Source organism: Hippichthys cyanospilos, chromosome 13, assembly GCF_059441005.1.
Source record: "Hippichthys cyanospilos isolate Australia breed blue-spotted pipefish chromosome 13, RoL_Hcya_1.0, whole genome shotgun sequence".
NCBI classification, from domain to species: domain Eukaryota; kingdom Metazoa; phylum Chordata; class Actinopteri; order Syngnathiformes; family Syngnathidae; genus Hippichthys; species Hippichthys cyanospilos.
The window spans coordinates 1,637,867-1,663,596 of NC_142381.1; the positions used below are offsets into that span (position 1 = coordinate 1,637,867).

At 43.9% G+C, this 25,730-nt stretch overlaps 3 protein-coding genes and 1 long non-coding RNA gene across 6 annotated transcripts; 2 read left to right on the plus strand and 2 right to left on the minus strand.

The window, feature by feature from the left end:
• Positions 1-9,552, minus strand: fhl1a (four and a half LIM domains 1a). Of its 2 annotated transcripts, none has more exons than XM_088432170.1 (6): positions 9,420-9,552; positions 2,305-2,486; positions 1,600-1,777; positions 1,266-1,435; positions 953-1,139; positions 1-451 (listed from the first exon to the last, which is right to left on the minus strand). In XM_088432170.1, the coding sequence occupies exons 2-6, from the start codon at positions 2,458-2,460 to the stop codon at positions 300-302; spliced, it is 843 nt and encodes a 280-aa protein (XP_088288296.1). In that variant the 5' UTR covers positions 2,461-2,486; positions 9,420-9,552; the 3' UTR covers positions 1-299. The 2 variants fall into 2 exon arrangements, with proteins under 2 accessions (XP_088288296.1, XP_088288295.1); XM_088432169.1 differs by lacking the exon at positions 9,420-9,552 and adding an exon at positions 6,253-6,371.
• LOC148413386 (uncharacterized) lies at positions 521-11,398 on the plus strand. Its single transcript, XR_015867683.1, has 4 exons — positions 521-599; positions 7,340-7,432; positions 8,492-8,605; positions 11,038-11,398. It is a non-coding gene; the product is annotated as an uncharacterized LOC148413386 (long non-coding RNA).
• Positions 10,962-18,628, minus strand: slc9a6a (solute carrier family 9 member A6a). 2 transcript variants are annotated; one of them, XM_088432166.1, is made up of 16 exons: positions 18,173-18,626; positions 17,264-17,463; positions 16,405-16,482; positions 16,263-16,339; positions 16,089-16,201; positions 15,897-16,002; positions 15,691-15,832; positions 14,959-15,064; positions 14,806-14,894; positions 14,624-14,737; positions 14,416-14,527; positions 14,177-14,330; positions 13,602-13,632; positions 13,154-13,239; positions 12,932-13,037; positions 10,962-12,183 (listed from the first exon to the last, which is right to left on the minus strand). In XM_088432166.1, exons 1-16 carry the CDS (start codon positions 18,489-18,491, stop codon positions 11,947-11,949), a joined length of 2,070 nt encoding a protein of 689 aa, XP_088288292.1. In that variant the 5' UTR covers positions 18,492-18,626; the 3' UTR covers positions 10,962-11,946. The 2 variants fall into 2 exon arrangements, with proteins under 2 accessions (XP_088288292.1, XP_088288291.1); XM_088432165.1 differs by having other exon boundaries at positions 14,416-14,737; positions 18,173-18,628.
• Positions 18,629-19,310: 682 nt separating this feature from the next.
• taf7 (TAF7 RNA polymerase II, TATA box binding protein (TBP)-associated factor) lies at positions 19,311-25,598 on the plus strand. Its single transcript, XM_088432168.1, has 12 exons — positions 19,311-19,681; positions 20,186-20,262; positions 20,349-20,427; positions 20,502-20,635; positions 21,189-21,309; positions 21,391-21,449; positions 22,071-22,143; positions 22,745-22,858; positions 23,297-23,482; positions 24,574-24,686; positions 25,061-25,120; positions 25,453-25,598. The coding sequence occupies exons 1-12, from the start codon at positions 19,663-19,665 to the stop codon at positions 25,495-25,497; spliced, it is 1,080 nt and encodes a 359-aa protein (XP_088288294.1). The 5' UTR covers positions 19,311-19,662; the 3' UTR covers positions 25,498-25,598.
• The last annotated feature ends 132 nt before the right edge of the window (positions 25,599-25,730 follow it).

Genomic DNA, 25,730 nt, shown 5'->3' on the forward strand with positions numbered 1-25,730 from the left:
TTTGTGATGCAACCATCTTTATTTATTCATATGCATTTTTTTTCCAGCTTCAAAATCCTTGACTACATGGGCTGCTTTTATATTAGCTTCAAGCGCTATAATTTCAAACTTTTCAGCACAAACAACAAAATAATCATCACATTCCAAACAAGTCTTATTTATCAAAGCGTGTATGCATGTTTAGCAATTCCTCCTCTTGAAAGCAGGAGTTAAAACTTAGAATACGCTTTGTACCCTCCGCACTTTTTATAACCATGTGAATCTTTTTCAGAGGGACTCTTTTACTTTGGAAAGCCATCTCACAGCTTGCAGCAGTTGAGGCAGTAGGCGTGGCCGGCGGTCATCACGAAGCGCTTGTTGGCCAAGGACAGGCGGCACTTCTTGCAGGTGAAGCAATACTCGTGCCAGGAGTTGCCCTCGTAGTTCACCACGTTGGTGCCGTGCCCGAACCCTGCGGACGGACCGGCGCGTCAGGCTTCATGCGTAATTGCTCATTTCTTTGGGCGGGTTGCGTGTATTTTCAGGAGCACGCTCTGTGACCCCGACGGGATTCGAAGACGTCACCGGCTGACGCAGACGTTTGAGGCGGAGAGGACGAGGTACAAGAGAAAACGCGAAATGATGCTCTTTGGCGCTCAATACGTTTTTTGCGGCGTGAGTTTTTAGTGGGCAACTCTGGTTGGCCCTTCCCTGTTTTAGTCTTAATTCCTGATTTTATAGCTTCAAAACACTTAAACACAATATATATAATATATATACACAATATATATATAATATATATATATATATATATATATATATATATATATATATATATATATTAGGGTTAAAAAAAATATCCTTGACTAACTTATGGGAAAAAAAAACTCCAATTTGTACCACAAATCCAGTTTAACAGCAGAACCTCCGGTGAAATGCAAGCCAAGTTGTGGGTGTTCAAGAGGACGCTGACCTGTGATGGGCTTGTCGCAGCCGTGGCACTTCTTGGCCACGTCGCTGCGGTAGCAGTTGACGCAGTAGAAGGCGTCCTCGTGGGCGGTGAAGCGAGTGCCGGTCAGGGATTTGCGGCAGGTTTTGCACACGAAGCACTCGGTGTGCCAAGGGTTATCCTGGTAGGTGATCCCGCCGGAGGTGATGGGCTGGGGAGAAAGCGCCGAGACCGCGGTCACGTCACGCCGTTGGCAAGAGCGGTCCCTCCCCCGTGCATACTTTGGACGGAGAGCTTGAATTTTAGGATCCGGCCGGCCAGATCCCAAAAACCGTACCTCCTTGCACTTGAAGCACTTCTTGGCGAACTTCTTTTCGTGGCAGGCGTTGCAGTAGATGTCGTCGCCCTTGGTCAGGAAGCTCTGCGTGCGGATGGGCTCCTTGCACTCGGTGCAGGTGAAGCACTCGGCGTGCCACAGCTTTTTCTTGTACTCCACGTTCTTGGCTCCTGCAAGTGTCCGTAAATGGGCTTTCCTTCAAAATGCACATTCTCCAGCCACGGATTTTGATATTGTTAAATGGTATGGCGTCGTGGTCCATGGACACGTTGAGATACAACCAGACTGGAAATGACTCTTAACATAAAAGGAAGCGTGGGGCTTTCCCACCCACCTGGCAGGACCACCTTGTAGCATCCCTGGCAGCGGTTTCCGTCCGTGCAGGAGCTACACTTGCCGCACATGATCTTGCCGTCGTCGCGGTCGCAGAATTGTTCGTTGACCAGCCCCTTGTAGCACTTGGCGCAGCGGAAGCAGTCCTCGTGCCAGTGGCGGTTCTTGTGGTGCAGCTCCTGAATGGGACAAAACGTTAAACAAGGCCGTGTGGCGAGGAGGCGGAGCCCAAGTAGATCTTGACTATTTCATTTTGGACCAAAGTTTGGCATTTCCGGGGGGAGGGGGGTAAAACTCCAATGTTCATCATTTATTTTCCTTTTGCACAAAATACTCTTACAAGCACAAAAAAAAACTCAAACACCAAGAACTCTCACATATAATAAAAACACACGAGCCAAAACGTTCTCGCGCAAAATCCCTATGGACCAAAGAGTCCATCGTGCACAAAAAAAAGACATGAAAACTTACCACACAAACTAAAAACGCTCCGAAAAAATAATCCCCTTTAAAAATTCGGTGTACGAATTCTCACCGGCCTCTGAACGTCTCAAAAACTCTCACACAGTAGAACACTCACATCAACCAAAAAACACACAAGCCAAAATGCTCACACACAAATTCTCTTTCACGAAAAACATGCAATGTAAAGACTCCTTGAAAACTTTCATTCACCCGAAAAACGTCCACATAAAAACTCTCTCACCTTGGAGTCGGCACCGATGGGTCGCCTGCACTCGGCGCAGGTGTTAGCGCACACTTTGTTGAAGCACTTGGTGCACACGTGCTTGTCGTCCTTCATCACGTACTTCTTGCCGTGCAGGTTGTCGCGGCAGTAGAAGCAGTCGAAGCGATCCGTCATGGTGGAGGTCAGGTAGCTCCTGGGGCCTGCAAAAAAAAAAAAAAAAAAATGTTGCTCATTTAACCAAAGCGGCAAATAAATAAGTGCTTCATGAAGCTTCATTTTCCCTTTGCTAGTTGTGGACGTCTGATCAACTATAATCTCTTAGATATGCACCCTTAGCACCAATGTAGAAGAGTAAAAGCTTCTTGAAGCTTCATTTTGATCAACCCGTAGTTGTTTTGGTTTGTAACCTACTAGGTCTGCACCCTTAGCACCACCTAGAGGAATAAAAATAACACAAATGCTTCATGAAGCTTCGTTTTGATCAACTCAAGGTTGTTAGGGTTTGTAATCCGCTTGGTATACGCCTTTAGAACCATCTAGAAGAGTTTAAAAAACACACACACACACACACACACAAAGGCTTCACGAAGCTTCATTTTCATCAACTCATAGTTGTTCCGGTTGTAATCTGCTGCGTATGCGCCCTTAGCACCGACTAGAGGAGTTCAAAAAAAAATCACACACAAGTTCTTCATGAAGCTTGTGGATTCATGATCAACGCATAGCTGTTCCAGTCTGTAATCTGTCTGGTATGCGCCCTTGGCTTCAAACCCCGTAGAGACTCGCTGATGGTAATCTCAAGCAGGCCAAAACGAAAGCGACTTTGATCCTAACTCTCCATGTCAAAATTCCACGGAAGAGATGCCCCCCAGGGGTGGATGGAGCGCATTATCGGACTTTCCGTCGCAGGAATGCCCGCGGACCGATATGGAAGAGATTTAGTCCGTAGGCTGCTTGTTTATGGACCAAAGAGTCATTGGTGTCGGCGCTTGGTTTTGTTTTAAACTGCTAACAGCTGGAGCTCGGCGCCAAGGGTCAGAGGTCGTGACATTTGGGCTTCTAAGCGTGGCCTCCCGCAAATATTTGGGAGCCGTACTGATACTAGGTATCGATATTGGGTCGATACTGACCATTTTTGAAGGAAAAATCTGACATGAAGTACGTCCTCCTGGGCACTAGATGGCACTATACATCATTTTTGGTATCAAAATTGCCAATATATGCTTGTGTGTCTTTTAAAGTGTTTTTTAAGTTATTGAGTACTTTTGATTGCTGCCGATACCAAAGCTTAAAGCAAAAAAAAAAAAAGGAAAAATCAGACCCGATGTATGTTCTCCTTGGCAGTAGTCAGAACTATATTTAATGTTTATATATCAAAAGTACTAGTGGTATTGGTAATTAATTGATGCGATCACCTACTGATATAGGTTTCTATAAGTAGTATCAGACATTCCTAAACTGTATTTTTTATGTATCTTGTGTGTATACTTGTAAGAGTGTGTCCATGTGTGTGATTTGTGTGTTTCTTTACAACGGACAGTTGTAAAATATATCAAAACTACCAGTGTTATCGATAATAAATAGGGACAATACCCTACTGAGTATCGGTCTGAAAAAGTGGTATCGAACATCCCTAAACTTTATCATTGTGTGTTTGTATATCTTGTGTCTATTTGTAAAAGTGTGTCCGTGTGTATGTTTGCATACCTGTGTTTGTATGTGTGTCGGGTGTATGTTTTCAAGCGTGTGTGTGTTTTTGTTTGCGTATCTTGTGTCTAGTTGTAAATGTGTGTCCATGTGTGTGTTTGCATACCTGTGTATGTGTGTCAAGCGTATGTTTTCAAGTGTGTGTGCATAAATCTTGTGTCTAGTTGTAAGAGTGTGTGTGTGTGTGTGTGTGTGTGTGTGTGTGTGTGTGTGTGTGTGTGTGTGTGTGTGTGTGTGTGCGGGTACGAATGCTTTCAATGCGCAGCTGTGTCCGGGGGATGAAGCGCGCGACCCCAGGACGGAATCAGAAGCGGGCGTCATCACATAACAAATCCGCGCCCCCTTTTTTTAAAGTCAAGCTTCTATTCGGGGACCACTAAGCCCGGTCTGGCCATTGTGCCCCCCGCTCGGGACAGGTCCAGGACCGGGCCTTTAATCTTTGTTACCGGGAGCGACAGCTGAGCCGCCGGGAGCCCTTTGGGTCGTGACTCACACCGCCGCGTGTAGACAAATATGGACAGTATGTTCAAACGTGTGTGTTGCTTGGGCCCGGCCCAAATATATTTTTCCAAAGGTCGCGCCGTGACCTTTGAGCAATTCGGGCAGTCCCGTCGTGACTTTAAGGTCAAGGGTGATGTCATAGCGCAAACACGCGGAGGTGATTTGACTTGACTCCTGTAAATTTGAATCAACTGAATCACGGCGTTCCCCAAGGCTCAATTCTAGGTCCGCTTCCTTTTCACCCGATTATATTAAACGGAACAAAAACTCTTAGAGCTCAAGCGCATATTGAGAAAATATATATTAGAAGCACTAAAACTGAAACCAGTCAATATAAATACCACTAAGAATCTTTTTTATCTTCTGAAAAACATTGCGAAAAGTCGTCCGTTTGTCTCTAAAGTCAATCCATTCATGTATTTTTTTTATTACCTGTCACGTTGATGACTGTCATCTAAATTCTAATAATTGCTCATGATACAGTTATCTCATTAAATTTAGCGTGAATACTTGTTGACGCTATAAATGCTGATGCGCATTAGCACTCGTTTGAATGCTAGTCTCTCAGCGTGCACGTCAACTGTAACTAAATAATCCGGCTACAAAATAGAGTGGGCGTGAAGCATTCACACTGAAAGGTGTGAATGCTCGTCTCTCAGCACCAACCTGTCACTCACTGACAAATTATGCGCTAACCTGTGTGTTTTTTTTTTCATGCCAGTTGAAATGGGAGGAGCTTTACACTTAAAAGTCAACCTTCAACCAGTAGAATTATTCTTTTTATGTTTACTTACTTGTACCTACGTTTTAGAGAAGTGGTTCTCAACCTTTTATAAAAGTTTTTTTTTCAGCAGAGTAGCTCCTAAGTGGCATGAACCGCTCTCACTAGTGTTCCGATCAATTTACTCTTAATTTGAAAAGAAAAATCTCCTTATTCTGTTCCTGTTACGGTATTACAAAGCATGAAATCATATTTGCTGACGCCTGCATTTTCACGTGCCCCCTAAGCAGTGCGAACCGCTTTTGCTTGTGTTAAGTGTTTTTGATTCATGCTCCAATCAATTTGCCCTTAATTTGAAAAGAAAAAGGCACTGTTCCTCTCACATTATGAAACAACACCTGCATCATCACGTATCCCCGAAGCGCCGCAAAGCTCCTTTGCTAGTGCAAAGTGTGTTTACTTCATATTCTAATCGATTTGCGCTCAATTTGAAAATAAAAATGTACAGTTCTTATCCTGGCATTACAAAAAAATGAAATCATATTTGCTGACACCTGCATTTTCACATATCCCTTGAGCAGAGCCAACCGCTTTTGCTAATGTTGTGTTTTGGTTCATCCTCCAATCACTTCGCTCTTAATTTGAAAATGAAAATGTACTGTTCTTATCCTGGCATTACAAAAAATGAAATCATATTTGCTCACACCTGCATTTTCACATACCTCTTGAGCAGAGCCAACCGCTTTTGCTAATGTTGTGTTTTGGTTCATCTTCCAATCACTTTGCTCTTAATTTGAAAATGAAAATGTACCGTTCCTGTCACGGCATTACAAAGCATCGAATCAGATTTGCTGACATTATTATTTCGTATTCCCTTAGTAGCGCAAAGCACTTTTGCCAGTGCCATAATGTTTTGGCTGATGCTCCAATCAATTTGCTCTAAATTTGAAAAGGAAAATGCCCGCATTTTCCCGGGCCCTGGAATTTCCCTCACGCAGCCGCATCGCAGAAGCGCTGTCGCGGAGTAGTTAGCGTACCTGAGTGCCTGTAGAAAGTCATGTTGCTTCTCTTCGGGAGCGTGAGCGGATGTCAAAACAAAACAAATAAAGCGGCGGCAAGCGAGGATGGAACCTACGCGCGCTTAAGTTTGGGGGGCTTCGTATATACACCCCGGCATACACCCACCTGAGACCACCCCGACCGGGCCGTCCTAGCCCAAATCCAGCCTTCGCCTCCTTTTTAGGCCTTGGAGAATAGACGGCGGAGATTAGGCCACGGAGATTGGATTCCGGATTAAAAATAGGATTTTAAAAAGAGCTTCTGAATGACGGCGGCGCCGCAAGGACAACAGATACTCCCAAAGCCCCCCCCCCCCGCCTCGTCCAATGTTTTGTTTTTGCCGACTGGACCGCGTCAACGTGGCGATTGGTCCTGATGAGTCACAAAGGAATTAGCGGAACGCTGGCCTGGGCCATCCGCCGCACTTGTGCTCATAAATTTCCATAGAGTATGTGAGCTCAAGTTTGTTTTTTAACACCCCCCCCCCCCCCCCCCCCCCCCGAAAGTCATCAGGACGTTTGAACAGATGTTTACATTGCTTATCACAAAGTAATCAATCTCTCTTCTTGTTTCATTTTTTAAAAGAATTCAACTGTGTCCAACGTGTGGACCGGGGGCCAAAAATGTGGCATGCCGTCCGCTCGTCAACGGCCCACATCATATATGAAAAACTATATTTAATGTAAGATAAGTTAAAAAAAAAAACAAGGGTGGGGGTGGGCAACATGAGTGTGAAATTTGTTACATTATCAACATAAAGTGTATTGTAAAAATTGTTTTCCACAATGAATTACATCCCACTCAAACGTATAAGACATCATCAGCTAGACAAGGATGTCCTCTACTGAGCACGCCAGGACTTAGTAATGTCGCTCCAGCAAGTCAAATTATAGAGAGCAAAAACAAAAGAATATTGGACTGTTTGGGATTTTTTTCAAATTGTTTCATTTTTCTAATGCCAGTTTTGATTAAAGGCATGGACATTTAATCATGTCTTTTTTTTTAAATCTGATTAATGGTCTTAAGTCAACATATAAATTGCTTTTGTCCAATTTGTCTCAACAGGGACAGCAAAGTGAATTGCATCCCACCCAAACGGATGACAAATCACTGGAAAGACCTGGATGTCCTCTATTGAGTACACTTGGATTTAGTCAGGTAACGCCAATGAATTGAAAGACAGAGACTAAAAACAAATGTCCACATCAGTGGACACAAATTCATAGGCTGGGTTTCAGGGGGAGATTGTAGTATTTTTTTTTTTTATAATTAAGGGATCTGTTATTGTTTTTTTGTGTTTTTTAAACTAAACTAGTGGTATCAATTCTTGCTATCAGTAAACAAACTAATAGAGCGGCTCTCACAAGGATACAAATTTTTTTTAATTGCATAAAATGTCCATTTTCTATTGTTTGGGTGTATCATTTTTAGATCGTGACGGTCAAGCGCCTCCAAGAGAATCGTAGATACTCGTATTGTCTGTCATTCAAACGATACCTTGAAAAAGGGCGCTTATCGGCCCGATACCGATACTTTGTATCGATACTCGCTCGGGTTGCGATAATATTTCAACAACCATAACCTATTTTGGGGTCCTTTTTTCCACTATCAAATTCAAAATAACTGTAATAATAACCAATAACATATTTTCTCACACACACACAGGAAATGCGTGCAATTTTCCACATCAGCCTACCCGAGAAAGTTGAGAGTCCGCATGGTCCAAATGGAGTCGGGGTGCGGAGGGTGCGGAGGGTGCGGAGGGAGCGGTGGTGCGGCGCGCCGCGCAGAGACAATGACTCACACCGGCACGCACACGCACACACACTTGTGAAGTGAAAAAGGTCACGCACGCAGGATGCGCATGCGCGGGCACGCTAAAGGCCAGCGGGGCAAGCGGCTGTCAACACACGTCAACGCACACGCACACGCGTGCAGATAAAAGCTCCCATTTAGTGGCCTGCGCTTAAGCCAAGCTATGCAGGCTTAACGCAACGTCTTCATGTCTTTCGCTCCGGCATGTTAAGATTAGGGAGGTTCGATACCAAAACGATACCGGTGTGGCTACTGAACTCCAGTAGTCACCCAACACGCGCACTGATTTCACAGATATTTTTGATACATCTCCTTCGGCTATTGTGAGTGTCAATACATTGGAAATAAGGCCCGGTATCGCTCCAATACCGAGTCCAATATTTTATTTTCCTTCTGTTTTAGGACTGACTACAATGGTGCGATCCCTGAAATGAAGCCAGGTCCAATATCAATACTTGGTATCCTACTCACCCATCCCTAGTTTTGTCCCAACGTCGCAAATGTACTCCGTTATAGGTGAGTACCGATTCCTTGAAATAAGTCGTGGTATCGGCCCGATACTGATATCTTGTAATGGTACAGGCTCCTTCCCGTAGAAACTATATTACAATATAGCCTTGAACATTTCATGAACTGAATGGCATTTTTTTATTCATCAAAGTTGCAATTTAAACTCTGTGATATCGAAACTTCTCCAAGAGAGCTGCCAATACTAATATCAGCTGATATCTTGAAATCAAGCCATTCACCGACCCGATATGATACGTGGTATTGTACTACTCACTCATCCTGAGTTTTGGCCAATTTCAGGATTGCCCAGACCGTCCAATAGAGCAAGCTATCAGCTCGATACCGATGCAGGTATCGGTACATGCCAATTCTTATTAAAAATGTATATCGCAATGTAGCATTTTTAATTGAAATTTCATGAACTTAATGGCTATTTTCAATCCTTCTTTTTCCTTGATAAAAAGACAGGTATCGGCCTGATACTGATACTTGGTATCGGTACCCCACTTATGTGGGAGCTATTTTCAAAGTCAAACGATGACTGATAAGCAGCAGGCGCCTCTTCCGCGGATGTTAAACACGCGTCCGCTTTGGGTCACTTTTTAACCCTTGTGTGCTATTTTGTCTTTACATCAAAGGGGAAGCATTGAAAGAATACAGGGAGCTGAAATTTCACCCAGATGGCGATAACATATCTAGGTTAGTCTAGCACGACCGCTCAATTATCACACGACCAAAAATGCTGCCAGAATAAAGAAAACGACCCAAAATGGTCCGTTTTTTTTTTGTTGGTATTTTTCCGCATGATATCACGTCTCACCTTGTTGAAGAATTGCGTCCCTTGGCTTGCTGGCCGAGCTGGGAAATGCGCTCGTCCCTCTTAAAAACGGCAGGCTGCTCAAGAGGGAGGAACGAGCCCGCAAAAAAAAAAAAAAAAAAAAAAACCCTTAACAAACAATGACCTCAACCAGGAATTTGCAAGCCGCTCCACTGGCCAATCAGATTAGGAGCAAAATGGAGAACAAAGTTGATCCAAGGTGACTTAAGACCCGCCCCCCCCCCCCCCCCCCCCCAGCTGAAATGAAAAAAATCAAGTGGTCACACTTCACGATGAGAATCGGCGCACACAATTGTACGATTATCGAAACGCAAGCTTTAAAGTATTAAAATCGAAAAGGATCCTCCTGCTCATGACCGCTAACAAGCGGTATCGACTGAAAAAAAAAAGCATATAATATTTGAATGTATTGTGGTTACTTCAAGGAAAACGGCGCTCATTTTAGGAAAGATCCGATCGAGAAATCGTTTTCTCTGAAACTTCAAGTGCATGCCAAACTAAACCGAATCCTGAATCACGCGAGGGAGTCTATTTATATCCACGTGTGATATCAACAATCGCGACAGTCCAAACTTTTCTACTCCGCGCTCCTTCTTTGGTCATGGCAACGAGAATGACATGAAGATGACTCATTCTCACGGAAAAGTATGCGCACATCTGTCCGCTTTCACCTACACCGTGCCAGAAAAAAAAAAAAAAAAAAGTCTGAACATCGGCCGCGCGCGACAAAAATCTAGATCGGAATCGGCAACAAAAATCTCCTAGCGGTCAGACTGATGAATTATTGTTTTTTTTTTAATGAGAAAAATTGTTTTCATAATAAAACGATTCATCACATCATGAAATGGAACGCGAAGAAAAAAAATGCGTCACCAGAGAAGCGGCTACAGAAATTCCATGGACCATTTTTGTGCGCCTACCTTGGCCACTGGATGGCAGTATTCTACTGCACATTCATGCAGGCACAAACGAAAAAGAGTATCGTCAAATTTGCCACAATTTCAACTTTTTAGGTTTTGCATAATGGTGCCGATATATTATTTTTTATCTATAATAAATTCTAGATGACACCTTTGTTGCAAAATTCTGACGAAACGCTGAGGTTGCGCCCGTGTTCATCAGCATGTCTAAAAGATTAAAAAGAAAATTCTACTGTAAAATTTGTGTTTAAATTAGAAAAAAAGGTGCAAAGTGCTCTCAGGTTCAACAGAATCTCTTAGTTTCTCAAAAAAAGTTTTATAATGATCAAAAAAAAAATCCGATATAAATTGCCGACTATATTGTCTGTCTAAATGTGTTGCTCCACTGTTTGTGTTTGCAGCAGAGCCGCTAAGACGCTGCCGTGTTTTTTTTTTTTTTTTTAACCAAAGCTGGCCTCTTCTGAGTGTTTATTTCTCCTCCTTTTTGCGCGCACTTGAACAGCTCAGAGGATTTTTACAACTATGTGAACAAGATTGCCACACAGGAAGGACGTCTGTACACACACACACACACACACACACTTGGCAAAGAAACACAGCACAGTGCAAGTTTTATGTCTGTGTTATCAACAGAAAACACTGAAGATTCTTTTATTATATATTTTTTTTGTCATCCTCAGAGTCCAGCAGGAGGCCGATTCATGCTTGCCGCGTCGTATCCGTGGCAACGGCATACAAACACACAAAGAAAGTACCTGAATGCTACAGATGGATCCAACACAGTAAGCAGTATACATTTTTTTCACATCAATTTGACGAGCTTCATTTTTCATCCGGTACGTTTTTTTTTTCTTGAGCGTTTTAGCTCCCCAACGCAAAATGTTCTGACACACATAGAAAAGCAAAGTGACGGATATGAGTGCAAATATAGGTGGTTTTTTTTTTTTTGTTCGTAAAGTCTTTTCATAAAATCAAAAATATTGGAGAAAAATAGCAGAAAAAAACAAACATTCGGGGGAATTTTTGTCGTAGCGTCGAGGCCGTCAAAAAAAAAAACAAAAAACTTTCAAGTTCCTGCACAGCAGAAGATAACAGCTGGAAGAAGACCATCCTCTTCCTTCTACCTTTGTATCATCCACACACAAACACACACACACACAAAGCTCATCTATCGTTTCCCCACACACAGCGCACGCGGTTATTTTTTGGCTGGACGACAACTCGGCGGTTGCCACGGCGACATCCTACCAACAATTCCCCTTCCAGCTGTCCCGTGACGCTCGCAAGCTCGCCGCCCGAAATAGCTTTCCCGCTCGATGCGACGCATCCCTATAGGTATTATTATCATCGCCGTCTTTCATTCTTCAAGGAATCCTATCTATGACAGCGACGTATAGTGACAGGCAGAGTAATCCGAAGAGTGCCGAGACACGACGGCGGGCAAAGAGTCGGATCCGGAAGTAACGCTGAAGCGGCTGGCCCCGAAGAACCCGAGAAATAAATAGGACGACTGTACGTTACGGCCGGGGCGGAAAAAACGGACGGCGCGGCGCGGCGAGGTAGCGGGAGGAAGCGGGTGGGCGGCGCCCTCACAGGCGGTAGCCGCGCTCGCCGAAGGGCGGCTCCGAGTCATCCATGGGCAGAACCAGGCGCGTGCCCCGCATCACCAGCTCGTGGTCGCCGAACGACAGATCCCGGTCCGGGTCGGCGGCGCCGCCGGCCGCGCCCCCGCCGTCGGCGCCGACGGCCACGTCGCCGTAGTTGAGGTTGACGTCGCCGTCCGTCAGGATCAGGTCCGAGTCGTCGTCCTTGATCTGGCACTCGTTCTGGCGGCGGCAAAGGGAACGCCTTCCTTACCGCGCTCCTTTTTGCGGAATTCGGAGAATTCCTGGTCGATTTTCCGATTTTAAATGGAGAATTGCGACTCCGTGCGGTCACTATCCTGAGAGCTCAGAATTCCGACAAAAGTTACAATAGTCAGATTTCAGATTCGGAGATAAAGGTAATAATAGAGTGCGAATTATGTGCGTTGCGTCAGAATTCTCATTGCTGTTTGATTTCTCACTTTAAAGCAGTGTTCCTCCACTATATTTTGCCAGCCCCCCCCCCCCCCCAGTCGATGCTCTGAATATAAATAGGATTGATTATTGATGAAAATTGTTGAAGTATACCTACACATGTATCCTTTTTAAACATTAACAGAAAAACGCAAAATAAATCAACTTTCAACTACTGTTCATTATTTTGATGGCGTTCATAGCTTAGTCTAAAGCGGAAAAAAAAGAAGTGACTGAATCTAAAATGATGAAAATGATGACCTTATTGCTATTACATTCCACATGACAAAAACAAAGCCTTTTTCCTGGGATCGTCCGCGCCCCCCCAGGGGGGCCCCGCACTGCACTGCTTTAAAGTGACTAAACTCAGATATTTCGCTTGAAGGAAATTGAGAATTCCGCCACGCCTTTTAATTCCTCCCGATCGGCCCTGATCGTCTCGCATGATTAAATGTGAGCCGAGAGCAAAGAAAATGGAGGATCTGTCGAGGTGCGAAGAGTATGGAGCCGGCGTTACCTCGAAGGCCTGCGGGCTGGTGAGGAATCGGGCCAGGGGGCCGCAGCAGGCGGGCAGCGTGGCTGTGAGAGGGGGGCCGCTGTGGGTCAGGATGGGCTTCAGGTAGCTGGGGTGGGGGGGGGCCCCGGTCAAGGAAAACAAACTTTGCCAAGGTTAAATGTGAAGCGGCGGCGCCCCCCGCTGGCCGCGCCCAAGTACGCCCCCGGCGTGGCGCAAGGATACTTGTGGTCAAAGTTGTACCAAATTCGGAAGAGCCAGGCGCTTTCCTGTTTGGCGCTTCGGCGCTCCGAACCCTCGCCGACGCTCGCCTGCGCAAACCGAGGAACGGACGTTAAAGCGGGAGCGTCCATTTAATTCACCGCCGCTGACTCGTTCGGTGCCAAAGACGTATTTTTACAAAGCTTTTGCTAGATGGACGCATGGTTTAGCGACAATTCTGACACCTGTACAATGGCAAATAAGGCATTCTGTTTAATTTTTAATTAATTATTTGCCAGTGCCAGCCAAGTTATCATGAATTTGGGACATCTATTGCAGTCGTTGGCAGTGAATGAGTTGATTTTGCCACGTTTCGGCAACTGAAAATGACATCAGAGCTCAGGTCACACGCACACACATATGGATTATGACAGTATATACAAATGGATTATGAAAGCAGAGCCGAACTCACAGAGTTGTCCTGGTCGGAGTCCACGCCAACCCTGTTCATTAAAAAAATAAAAAAGTTTGAATAGAATACATGTCTCAGGAAATTTTATAACAAGTACGGTGCTAAAAGGCTTGAATTTGGAATTATGCAGCGCATAAACCGGCAGTTTTCATTTCTTCTACGTTTCAGTTATATATTTGATTTTTTTCCCCAAATTCAGTACTTTCCGCAAATCATCTTTATTTTTCATTTCCGATTCAAAACCGACTCATCTGATTGTTTTGTTTCGATTCCCTTTAGCGCAGCTCCATCTAGTGGATGCAAAAGGCAAGCCAGCCCACTACTGTAGCTTCTTTTCTATGCGCCTTATAATGCGGTGCGCTCTGTATATGAAAACTGTTTTCAAATCGGCCATTCATTGCGGGTGCGCCTTACATTGCGGAAAATACAGTCGTAGGGAATAACAAAGCAAAAAAGAAAGAAAATCGAGTAGTAGCTAAGCCTGTTACCAAAAACTTGCAACAATGCAAAGGCTAACATGCTAACTCAGTAATAAAGTTGAAATTAGAGTTGTTTTTTTTTTCTAAAGTTGCTACCGTATGCGCTGGCAGGACAACATCTGCGTGGTGCCGCCGCCGCAGAACCAGACGGTGAAGAAGACCACCAGCAGCGTGGTGGAGAACATCATCTGCCGCGCGTACGTGGCCGTGTCCCGGATGGACAGGGCGAAGGTCATGGCCCCCCGCAGTCCTGTCGGGCAAAAGACGCGGCGACTAAAAAAAGCCTCCGCGAGGATGTCGGGCGGAGGGGGCTCGGGTCACATGACCTGACTCACCCGCGAACATCATCATGTGCTGGAAGTTGAATCGGATCTTGTTGCGTCGGCCCAGGTTGAGGAGGAAGGACAGCGGGTAGATGTTAGCCGCTCGGCCCAGGAACACGGCCAGCTTGCCGGGATGTCGGTCGAGGAGGACAACCCGCCGGTAGATTTGATTATTTATTTTTTTTAATTGCTTTGAAAACGCCGTCTCCCCAAAGGATACAAAGGCCCCGACGATGAACATGGGGTTAAAGACGTGGTTCTGGAAGGTGAAGAGTGTCAGGCCCATGTAGGAGAAGATGAAGTTCTCCGCCAGGAAGTTCAACAACTCAAACAGCTGCAAGGTAAGACACGGAAGGGCGTCTGCAACCATTCGTTTCGGTTCCATTTTCGTTTCCGCCCGACCTGTTTGGTCCGGTCCTGCGACTCGGGCGACAGGTTGTTGAAGGTGTAGTGCGCCTGGGTGATTCCGCAGAACAACACCGCCACCACGCCTGCGGCACGGGAAATACCGTTAGAATGTGTGTGCGCGTGCGCGCGCGTGTGTAGGACAGAGACCTGTGAAGCCGCACGCCTCAGCCAATAGAAATGTGCTCCAGGACATGAGGAAGAACAAGGCCGTCTCCAGCAGCTGGAAATCTCTCAACTTTGTGAACTTGGTCACGTGAGGCCGCTCGTCAAGGAGTTCGGATATCAAAATGCTACTCAAATTTTCTGCAGGTATCAGCAAATCTCATTTAACTGCGTTATAAAGCTGTGGCAGGAAGAGTAAATATTCTTGTCAAATTAAAAGCAAATGAAATGGAACATGAAACAACGTATTGCTAACTTGTTAAAGTGAGCTCTTTGCAAAACAGTGTTGCTGCAGGAAATCGAATTTAATTGCTTTAAAAAGCTTTGACACAAGCAGTAAATATTCTTTTCAAATGAGGAGAAAATTAATTGGAACATTAAACACCGTATCACTAACTCGGGTTATAGTGGCTCCTTTGCAAAAACAGTCTCTGCAGGTATCAGCAAATCCAATGTAATTGCTTCATAAAAACGTGACAGAAACAGTAAATATTCTTTTCAAAACAACCGCAAATTAATTGGAACATGAAACAATGCCTTGCTAACTTGTGTTATAGTGACTTTGCAAAACGGGGTTTCTGCAATCTAATGAAATGGCTTGTGAGAGGAACAGTGCATAGAGCGCAAAGTAGTGCTTTACCGCCATCTAGTGGCATCTTCTTGCTAAAGCTGTGCTCCATGTTAAAAATCAGCATACATTTGACAGGCAAAGGATATGAGCGCCGTGACGACGCCGGTGGCCACGCCCAGAGCGAAGGAGCCGCTGAAGACGCCCAGGAACATGCCCAAGGACTTGAGCATGGCCAGCACCTCAAAGGTGTGGCTGTTGTCGCCCGCCGGCTGGTAAGCCACGATGGACCTGAGGGACACTTCCATTACATCCAAACGCGTCTACCAAGAACTTTACAAATGACCGCACTCACGAGGACAGGACGACGGCCACGGCGTCGTTGAGCACGCTCTCGCCGAACAGCAGCGCGTACAAGTCCACGTCCACCTGCAGCTCGTTGAAGATGGCCAGCACCGTCACTATGGCGACGCGAGACGACAATCTGCTGTCAGCGTCAGGTGGGTATTCACAAAAAAAAAAAAAAAAACGTGGACGGGAGAAGCACCGGGGTCGGTGGCGGACACGATGGCGCCGAAAAACAGACAGTCGGTGAAGAAGAATTCTCCCGCTAGTTGTCCCATCTGCTTCATCAGCATCACGCAGCCGTACATCAACAACCTGGCGAAAAATATCGTAATAATAATCATGAACGGCGACGGGCGACAAACGTTAATCCTACCCGATGACGAAACAGGAAATGACCGTCCCCACAAAAGCGTAGGCCAGGATGGAGCCCATATTCCGGAAAAAGTGCCTCTGCAAACAAGACGCGCGTTTGCCGATGACGTTATCAAGCGGAGGCCCAAGATGTATGAGCGTACCCGCTTCAGGCTGTATCCGGCGTGGAAGATGATGGGCGGCAGGAGGATGTTGAAGAAGACTTCGGGGTCGAACGTCACCTGAGACGCACGGAAAAAAGTAAAAAAAAATAAATCAAATTCAACCGAGCTAAATAAAAAGCAATCAACACTTTGATTTAATGTCCTGAGAGGAAGGCCTCCTTTTTCTTTTCGAATTGAGGGCAAATTAATTGGAACATGAAGTGCTAATCAAAAACAAGAAGATCATTATTCGAATTGGTGCTCCTCAAAGGGAGGTGACGTGAGATTTTAAAAGGGTTTCTGCAGGTATCAGCAAATCGTGTTTACTGTCCTGACGGAAAGAGCTCGGTTTACTTTTCTAATTAAGAGCAAATTAATTGGCACATGAACCGTTAATGAAAACTAGAACATTATTGTTTTTTGAAAGCGTTTCTGCAGGTATCAGCAAATCTAACGTGATGTCGAGCGCAATTTTCCTTTCAAATTAAGAGCAAATGAATTGGAAGATGATGCAACTTAGAACTAAATTGTGTTAAAGTGACTCAAAACTGTGTGAAAGTGACTCATTATAAAGACATATTGGTGGAATTAAACAAAAAAAACGTTAGTCAAATCAGAACGATTTATAATTTTGATTTTTCAAAGTCGACTCTCGTGTGATATTGCTCAGCTCTATGATGTGGACCATGCTTTATGACAGATGGTTTTTAATTGGAGGAAAGGAGTTGAACATACAGCTGTCAGCAAATCCAATGGGATGGACACAGGAAGAGTAACTCATTCTTTTCAAACGAAGAGTAAATTAACTGGAACATGAAGTATCTTCTTACTAAATTGACTCCTTTTTACTTTTCCTCACCTTACGCAACATCTCGTTGTCCTGCACGTCGTTCACCTCGCTGGCGCTGATCTCTCCCTTTAGCGTGTACTCGTAGAATTTGCCCCTGGATTGGACCAGCAGCGCGGCGGGGCTGGCGTTGACGTGGCAGCTCAGCGTCACGTTGCTGACGTCGCGCGGGACGTGGATGCCGTAGCGTAGCACCACGCCCACCAGTAAACCTGAAAAATGGCACTTTTTATTTATTTTTTTGTACTGATTGACTTGCTTATGCGAACGTCTAAATCAAGTGGTACTCATTTACGTAAAGCACTAAAGCGATAAAGTAATCGACTATTTAACTACAGTAATACGGGTATTACGGATATAGAAATACTTAAGTACTTTTACAAAGTAGATTAGTACCTTAAGTAATCAATTGTAATTTAAGTAACTGATTGTATTTGTAGTTAACTCATGTTTAGAACCTCCTTCAGCCAAACACTTTATAATATATATATATATATATATATATATATATATATATATATATATAGGAGGGTTATCAATTACTTAAATTATAATTGATTACTTAAGGTACTAATTTACTTTGTAAAAAGTACAAAAGTATATATATATATATATATATATATATATATATATATATATATATATACCTGGAGACCCCCCCCCCCCCCAAAAAAAAAAAAAAAAGTCTAAGACATGTCTTAGTAACAAAATAATTGAATAAAATACCAAAAATATGTCTATTTGGATTGAACGAGTTAACTGTTGCGTTATTCATCGAGACTGTTTACTACACGTTTGGGCTAGCGCGCCGTAGGTCAGGCAGACACGCCTCCCGGAAGTAGATGACACGTCACAATGAAAAGCCACGGACGAGGCCAACAATTTGGGTTGAAAAAGTGAGCGGCGTCGGCGGAAGCTCACCATAAATCATCGCCAGTCCGGTTTCGTGCAGGAAGCGGAACCGGCGGTGTTTAAAGAGCCAAATGGTGAGGATGGTGAGCGTGAGGAGCAGGATGAAGATGAGCAAGTCGGCGCTGTCCTGCCGGTGACTCTCCTCCGCTTTCTTCTCCGTGACGATGTTCTCCATGGCGCTGTCCTCCTCCTTCTCCTCTTCCAGCCGCTGCCGCGGATCTTCCCGAGGCGACGAGGATGCTCGGCACACGCACACGCACAGCGCCAGGCTCGCGGCCAGCAGCGGCAGCCAGCGCCGCCAGCGCGTGACAGTCCACTTAAGCACCATGGCCCGATGTTCGGCAGCTAAACGCTGCGGCGTCGACGTTCACCGGTCCACAACTTTGATCTCACAAAGGTCTGGACGAGAACGTTAAAAAAATGACAGCAAACTGAAAAAGCGATTCAGACCCGGAAGTGGAAAGTGCGCTTTTCCGGGAGGGACTTCAACTTAAAAGCGTCAACGGCTCGGAGCTTTTATGTCGCGCCGGAGATATGCGATTCGTGTTGGTGAATTGAACAAAAATAGATTTATTTGATAGCTAATATAAATATAAATGTTATTCTAGAGAATTTTCCTCATTGGTGTATCAAGAAGTTTTAATTTTAAATCCGTTAATTGTGTTGCTCCGCTCAACAGGAAGCAGCATATTACCAGTGAAAACATAAGGATCTTGATTGTTAACTTCATTATTTGTATTATTATTATTATTACAACATATTTGCTAACTTTCTGCCCCACAGTCTGTCCCATTCAGTGCAACAGATATTACCAGTGAAAACATAAGGATCTTGATTGTTAACTTCATTATTTGTATTATTATTATTATTACAACATATTTGCTAACTTTCTGCCCCACAGTCTGTCCCATTCAGTGCAACAGACGTTGCAATAGTGTTTACTAAGTGACGTCACTGTGTCAAGTTGGCGATGCTGTATTTATCAATAAATTATTGTTTTATCAAAGAATGTATTTTTTTTATATATATATATATATATATAATCAAGTCTCAATATTCTGTACGGTACTGCACAGCCAATAGCAGAGCAGGACAATAAATCTGAAGGAGACTGACCAACCGCAGAGCAGGATACTGGATCAGTGGTGTGGAGCGTTTAATTTATGTGGGAAATCAATTCTTTGCCACGATCTCTTAGAGCATGCGGGTTATCGCTCTTATATTTTTTCGCATTAAAAGGCATCAATTTGGCAAATTTATTTATTCGTAAAGTGAATATTTTGTTTACAGAAGCGTATGTGTCCAGAGGAGTAAAATGTAAAGTTGAATGGGGCCGATGCGTTTCACATTTCTGAGGAGCACCTGAATGTAGCACGCGCTCCATCGTACAACGATGTTTCTGTCGAAATTCAATTCTTATTATTTTGTGTAGTTTGAACGCCTAGCCGGGATTCCCATTTCTCATATTCGATTATTTTGTGGAAATTACACAAACCAACATGACATCGAAACAAAAAGGTACGTTCGTATCCCGTCTTGTTTGGTTAGCTTGCTATGCTAACGTTATCCGGCTAGCTACCCCTTTCTGCAATGTAAACATACACCGAGCGAATTTAAAACACAAAATATAGTATATTAGTCTTAATGCTATAATTTGTTGGCGGAAGTTATATAAATAAACGGCCAAGAAATTGTAACATCAGAATCAAACATTACTGCTTGATTTGTTTTTGAAACATTTTGAGCCACAGAAGATATTTCCCCCAAATGCAACGTAATTGCGTGTTGGATTATTACGTTGGATTTTATTCAACTCTAAACAACAGTAGCATTTATGTATTTCTCGACAAAGCAAGTAGCCAAACCCCCGATGTAATTTCCAGCATAAAAGCAGAAAAAATAAAGTTGTCACAAATCAACGAAATGTTAACCCACGTCGTCAAATTCAAATGTAAACAGCAGCTCTGGATTCGCTGTGTTTACGGATGTGTCCAAATCAACGTTCTTTTTGTTTTTTTCCAGCTGGTAAAGTTGGCTCCAAAAGTAAGGAGGATGCTCCATATGAGCTGGAGAATCAGTTTGTCCTGCGGCTCCCAACAGTAAGCATATCAGCTTTTGTCTTCTCCATCTTTAAAATGTGTTGTGACCCATTTCCAAAAAAAAAAAAACCCTTGTGATTTTCTAGGAGTATGCATCTACTGTAAGGAGGATCGCCCAGTCCAGTAGTATGAATATGAAGGACAGGCTCACCATTGAGTTGCACCGTGAGTCGCCTTTTGTCTTGTATCGTAAATTGGAAGTTGTTCATGCTCATTCATTTGTCAATATGAATTCACAGCTGATGGTCGCCACGGCATCGTGAGAGTGGACCGTGTCCCCCTGGCCTGCAAACTTGTGGATCTGCCCTGCATCATTGAGTCGCTCAAAACGGTGGACAAGAAGACTTTCTATAAAACGGCTGACGTTTGCCAGGTAGAGCAGGACCGAATTGTGTCCTCCATTGTTTCCATTCTGTGTTCGCTTCAGTCAAGAAGTGTGAAGTGGTTCATGAAGCTTAGTTTTCCCATCACTGGTATAAGGGGCGTGCCGGGGCAATCTAAAATCAACAAAACTGAATATTTGAAGGTTTTTGCTTGCAATTTGATTAAAATATGTATGTTTAATAATTAATGTAGTGATAATATTTTCTTTAAAAGACTTGATTGGTCTTTGCATTGATCTAAACAGTCTTTTGATATTATCAAGAGGCATTTTTTCCCATTAGTATTGGGCATATTGAACTCCCATAATGCAAAAGTCTTCAAAGGCCATATTATTCCAATTATGACATAATAAATAGTCCTATTTCAATTTCATGAATACATAAATATACACTGTTGTTACTTTTGCTAGTAGTTGCATTTTTACACATTTTGGACGCTACCAAAAACACATATAAACAGTATGCATATTTATTTGTTCAACAAATAGAATATATCCAAAAAAAAATGAAAAGACTCAATTGAAGCTTATCACGTGTGCTTAGATGCTGGTTTGCACGCTAGATGGAGACCTGTACCCTCCTTTAGAGGAGCCAACTGGCACCGATCCCAAGACCAAGAAGAAGGACAAAGACAAGGACAAGAAGTTCATTTGGAATCACGGCAGTAAGAAAACAAACGGCCACCCCCGTCCATGCTTCGCGTCGTAATGGACGCCGCGCCGATGACCTTGTTGTGCCCCCCCAGTTACTTGTCCGCTCAAGAACACGCGCAAGAGGAGATTTCGCAAGACGGCAAAGAAGAAGGTTTGTGCTCGAGCTGTAAAAATTGATTTCAACGATTTCAAATAGTCTAATATATTTTTTAAATGTAACAACTATGTTTTGTTCGCGCAAAACGTTTGCTTTCTAAAAGGCGTCCCAGACTCCAAAAAGCTAGATGAGCAAAAAAAAAAAAAAAATAGATCCAAATTGCTTCTCGAAGCTTACTTTTCCAATCACAAAAATGAATGTACGGATAGCTCGATTTTCGAAGCCATAAGCCGGATTTTGTGAAAACGCATCACGATATTCACTAGCGACAGCCCTACTTTGCTCTTGAATTTTTTTCCGTCAGTCTTTTCATCATCAATCTCCTTTGGCGTTTACCCAAGCAGATGTTTGCATTCCTTAGATTTACATATAAATAAAGCCCCTCCATCTTTGTTTGTCCCAAAGGCAAGCGCGAGCCGAAAGCAATTTTTCCGCCGCTTCTTTTCATAGTGAAGGAGCGCGCGCTTCAACTTTGTCTTCTGAATCAATCTTTCCCCAAGGTGCCGAGTTGAGTCGCATCGATTTGGGCGCGCGGCGTTTTCTAATCGCTAATGTCGCATCTGGCGCCGGGCCAGCCGCCGTAACCCGAGACCCCTTTGGCTCTCTCCCTCGCAGTACATCGAATCCCCCGACGTGGAAAAGGAGGTGAAGCGGCTGCTGAGCACGGACGCCGACGCCGTCAGCGTTCGTATCCTTTGGCGAGGCCCGGACGCTTTCCGCAGCGCTTCTCAAATTCAAGTCTTGAGTGACGGCGCTTCGAGTCCACTTAATCAAGCCGTATTGCTAGCTAGCTAGCATAGCTAGCAAGAGCTGGGCCATATGTCATATCTTGGCATTGACCTAAACGGTCTTATAATGTAATCAAAAGGTATTTTTATTTCCGTTCTTCACTATTTTCCACAAATCATCTTCATTCCCAAATTCTCAACTCAGGCTTTTTGATTTTTTTGATGTGTGTTCTCAAAGGAAAAGCATAAAAAAAAGAGGCTAAAATATTGGATGGGTTGTCAAAAGATGACGACTTTCAATATGCCGCGCTGACGTCCCTTCTAAATGCTTGCAAATGGGAGGAAGGGGGGTACATGCTGCAGATGTCAAATTCAGCCCATGTCGGGCTCATTTACTGCCATTAAATTTGGAAATAACGCCCATTTTGGACATATTGAAAACCTGAGGTTTTACATAGATAGAGAGAGAGAGAAAATAATTGCTCTCTCCAGCTGCTAGCTATCTACTAGCTAATTAAGCTATTTGGGGTCCGCAAATTGCCCTTGACCCACGCCGATCAGGGTGGGAAGTGATAGCAGAGGACGACATGAAGGACGGAGACCAGCACGGCCCCCTGGCAAACCTGGACTCCTCACCTGGCACTTCGGGACACAAGATGGGCCACGGCTCCTCGAGTAAGACACACACACACACAACAGCAAATCTCATGGAAAAGTGTGACTGCTTTCAATGTGGGGAATCCGAAACATTAAACGCAGCAAATATATAACTTACTGATACGAACGCAAGACAAGATGACATTGTCAAAGATGAGATTTATTCTGTTTTGCTATAGTTTTGACTTTTGCAAAACCACCGTTCCCCGAGGGGGATAATGCATCATTCATATTCCGCGGAAGTAAAATAACGAGAAAACCGTTTTTAGATTAATAGTTCCCGTTAAACCAGAGCCGATTAAAAGCCTCCGCTCGTTAACGGCCGTTATCGTTCAACTTCCGAGGCTTGAAAAATTTCAAGGTGAGGCACGGCGAAAAATAACCTCGACGCGAGCGGACGCGGCCGGAATCCAAAGTGCCGATAACGGCCGCTAACTCTCCCCGCGGCGGCTCCAGCCCAGCGTGACGAACTGCGCCAGATGTTCAACGACATCAGCAGCTCCAGCGAGGACGAGGAGGACGACGTGGACCGCCACGAGGACGAGGACCTGAACATTGTGGACACGGAGGACGACCTGGCCCAAGACAAGATGGACGAGTCCGACCCCGCGCAGAGGGAGTCCGACACAAACAACCAAATAGGTGAGCGGGTGGGCGGGACCTCAAAATGAACATTTCTTTCTTTCTTTCTTTCTTTCTTTCTTTCTTTCTTTCTTTCTTTCTTTCTTTCTTTCTTTCTTTCTTTCTTTCTTTCTTTCTTTTCTTCAAGATTCGAGAGTTTTATTCATCAGACGTCTTCAGATAAATACATAATATTCCTTTTAAAAAAATAAGGGAAGAGGGGAATCAATTGTAATGTAGCAATAAAAAAATGATAGGCCATGTAAAGATGGTAATTAAAGTGGAAGCTGCACAAGAATAAAGACATTTTGTGTCTGCCTCTCAGGAGGACGTGATTGGCTGCTTGAAGTTGAGTCAATGAGCTACTTCTTTGAAGTTAATAGGCTGGCTTTTAGGAAGATGGTCAATAAGACCGGATATGTATTCCATCAATAAGTGTTTTGAAATAACCTTTCATGAAATTCCTTGCAGACAGACACCTCTATGTGGGATTTTAAACAATTCTTCATTAAAATTCCAACCATTTTTTTTTTTCATTTAAGCGCCATCTTGCCGCTCTCTAGAAAGAGTCACAACGGTGTAGTGGTTGGCCACTTTAGTGTAATTTAATGGCCGCCCGCGTGCCGTTCGGAGCAGGCTCATTTAGTCGTCCGCCGAGTGCTTTAATCCGCTGCCCGACGTCCTTTTTAAACGCAAGTGTTGTAGCCATTAAGCACAATTTGGGGCCGCCGTCCCCTGACTGTCAGCCGTGTGAAAAGGACCACTATCCATCCGTGTGTGCGTGCGCACACACACTTCTTTAGATTTGCGAGTTTTGCCGTCATGTGCTTAGTAGTACTTCGGTTCACTGCCCCAAGCAGACTACATGTCCACAATCGAGCAAATAATAAAGTAGGCAATAAAAAGAAAAACAGGAATAGGACAATAAGGACAGTAATAATCAACTACTAATAAATGAAGACACTTGCATTCTAAGGATGTTATGGAGTAGAATAGCAGATTATTTTAACGCTTGAAAAAAAATACTGGACTCCAGAAAAACGTAATCATTGTTTGCCTAGCTTAGTTTTTTTTTTTTTTAATCATATTCTCTTGCTGTTGGTGGGTTGCAGTGATGGAGTACCAGGTCCAGATCAACGGCGTGAAGGCCAAGCTTCAGGAAACGCGAGCCCGCAAGAAACAACAGGAGGAACTGATCATGAAAGTGGAAAACCAGGCACTAAAAGTGAGCGCTCTATTTTGCATTAAGCTAACCTTCTTGAAACAAATGTTTGTTGGAATTATTACTTTGATGGAAAGATGTTCTTTACTTTCATCAGGATGATGCAGTTACATTTTGATACAAAAAATGAACCGGTTGTGAATTTTGGCCTTGCTTGATATGAAAAACGATTGCAAAACGTTGAAGCCGGCGGCTGCCATTTAGCGCCGGCCGGGGTCCGCCGCCGTTACCGTCACGCAGAAAGGTCAACCCGTCTCCGTCTGACATTCCGGCTGGCCTTTGTGTCCCGGCCCAGATAGCGCGCCTTTGAGGCCCTTCCAATTAAAGGAGGTGCCAGACAGCCATTTCATACAAATGTCACATCTTTCCTCTCCCAGAACCGATTCCAGGCGTGTTTGGACGAGATCGTTCAGCAGGAGGAGCGCGAGATGGAGCAGGTGAGGGAGAAGGAAAAAAAAATTGAAAAAAAATCTTTTTTACCAGGCCCTTTATATGTAATCGACCAAATTGTTTTTTTTTGTTTGTTTTTAATAAATTTATTATTTTTCTTAATAAATGTATTATTTTTATATTTTATTTTCTTATTTATATATCATTTTATTTTTAAATTGGACCTTTAATATTTTGTTGTAGCTTTTTTTTTTTTTTAAATACATAAAATTGCTATTTTGTAAAAAACATCAAGCAAACTATTTAGGTAAAACTGCATCCGAGGTCATATCAGTTTTTCATCGATAAGCTATTAATTTTGTTTGCGTGGCTCCACTAGCTGGCCTCGCTCCAGGAGCAGCTGGACTCGCTGATCGAGAAGTGAGCACCAGGGGGCGCCCTTACGGCGCCTTCCGTGAGGCCAACGATGAAGAGGAGGATGTGAGCCTTCACTTCCGCACTCTCGCTGTGTCATTCGCTTCTATTTTGGTATTTTTACACAGAGCTCCAAGAGCGCCCTCATTTGCATATCAGCTCACTTCAACTCGTTTGTACTTGTGTCATTAAAGTCTATTCTTACAACAGAGAACAAGAAGTTGTTGTTTTTTTTTTCCTCTA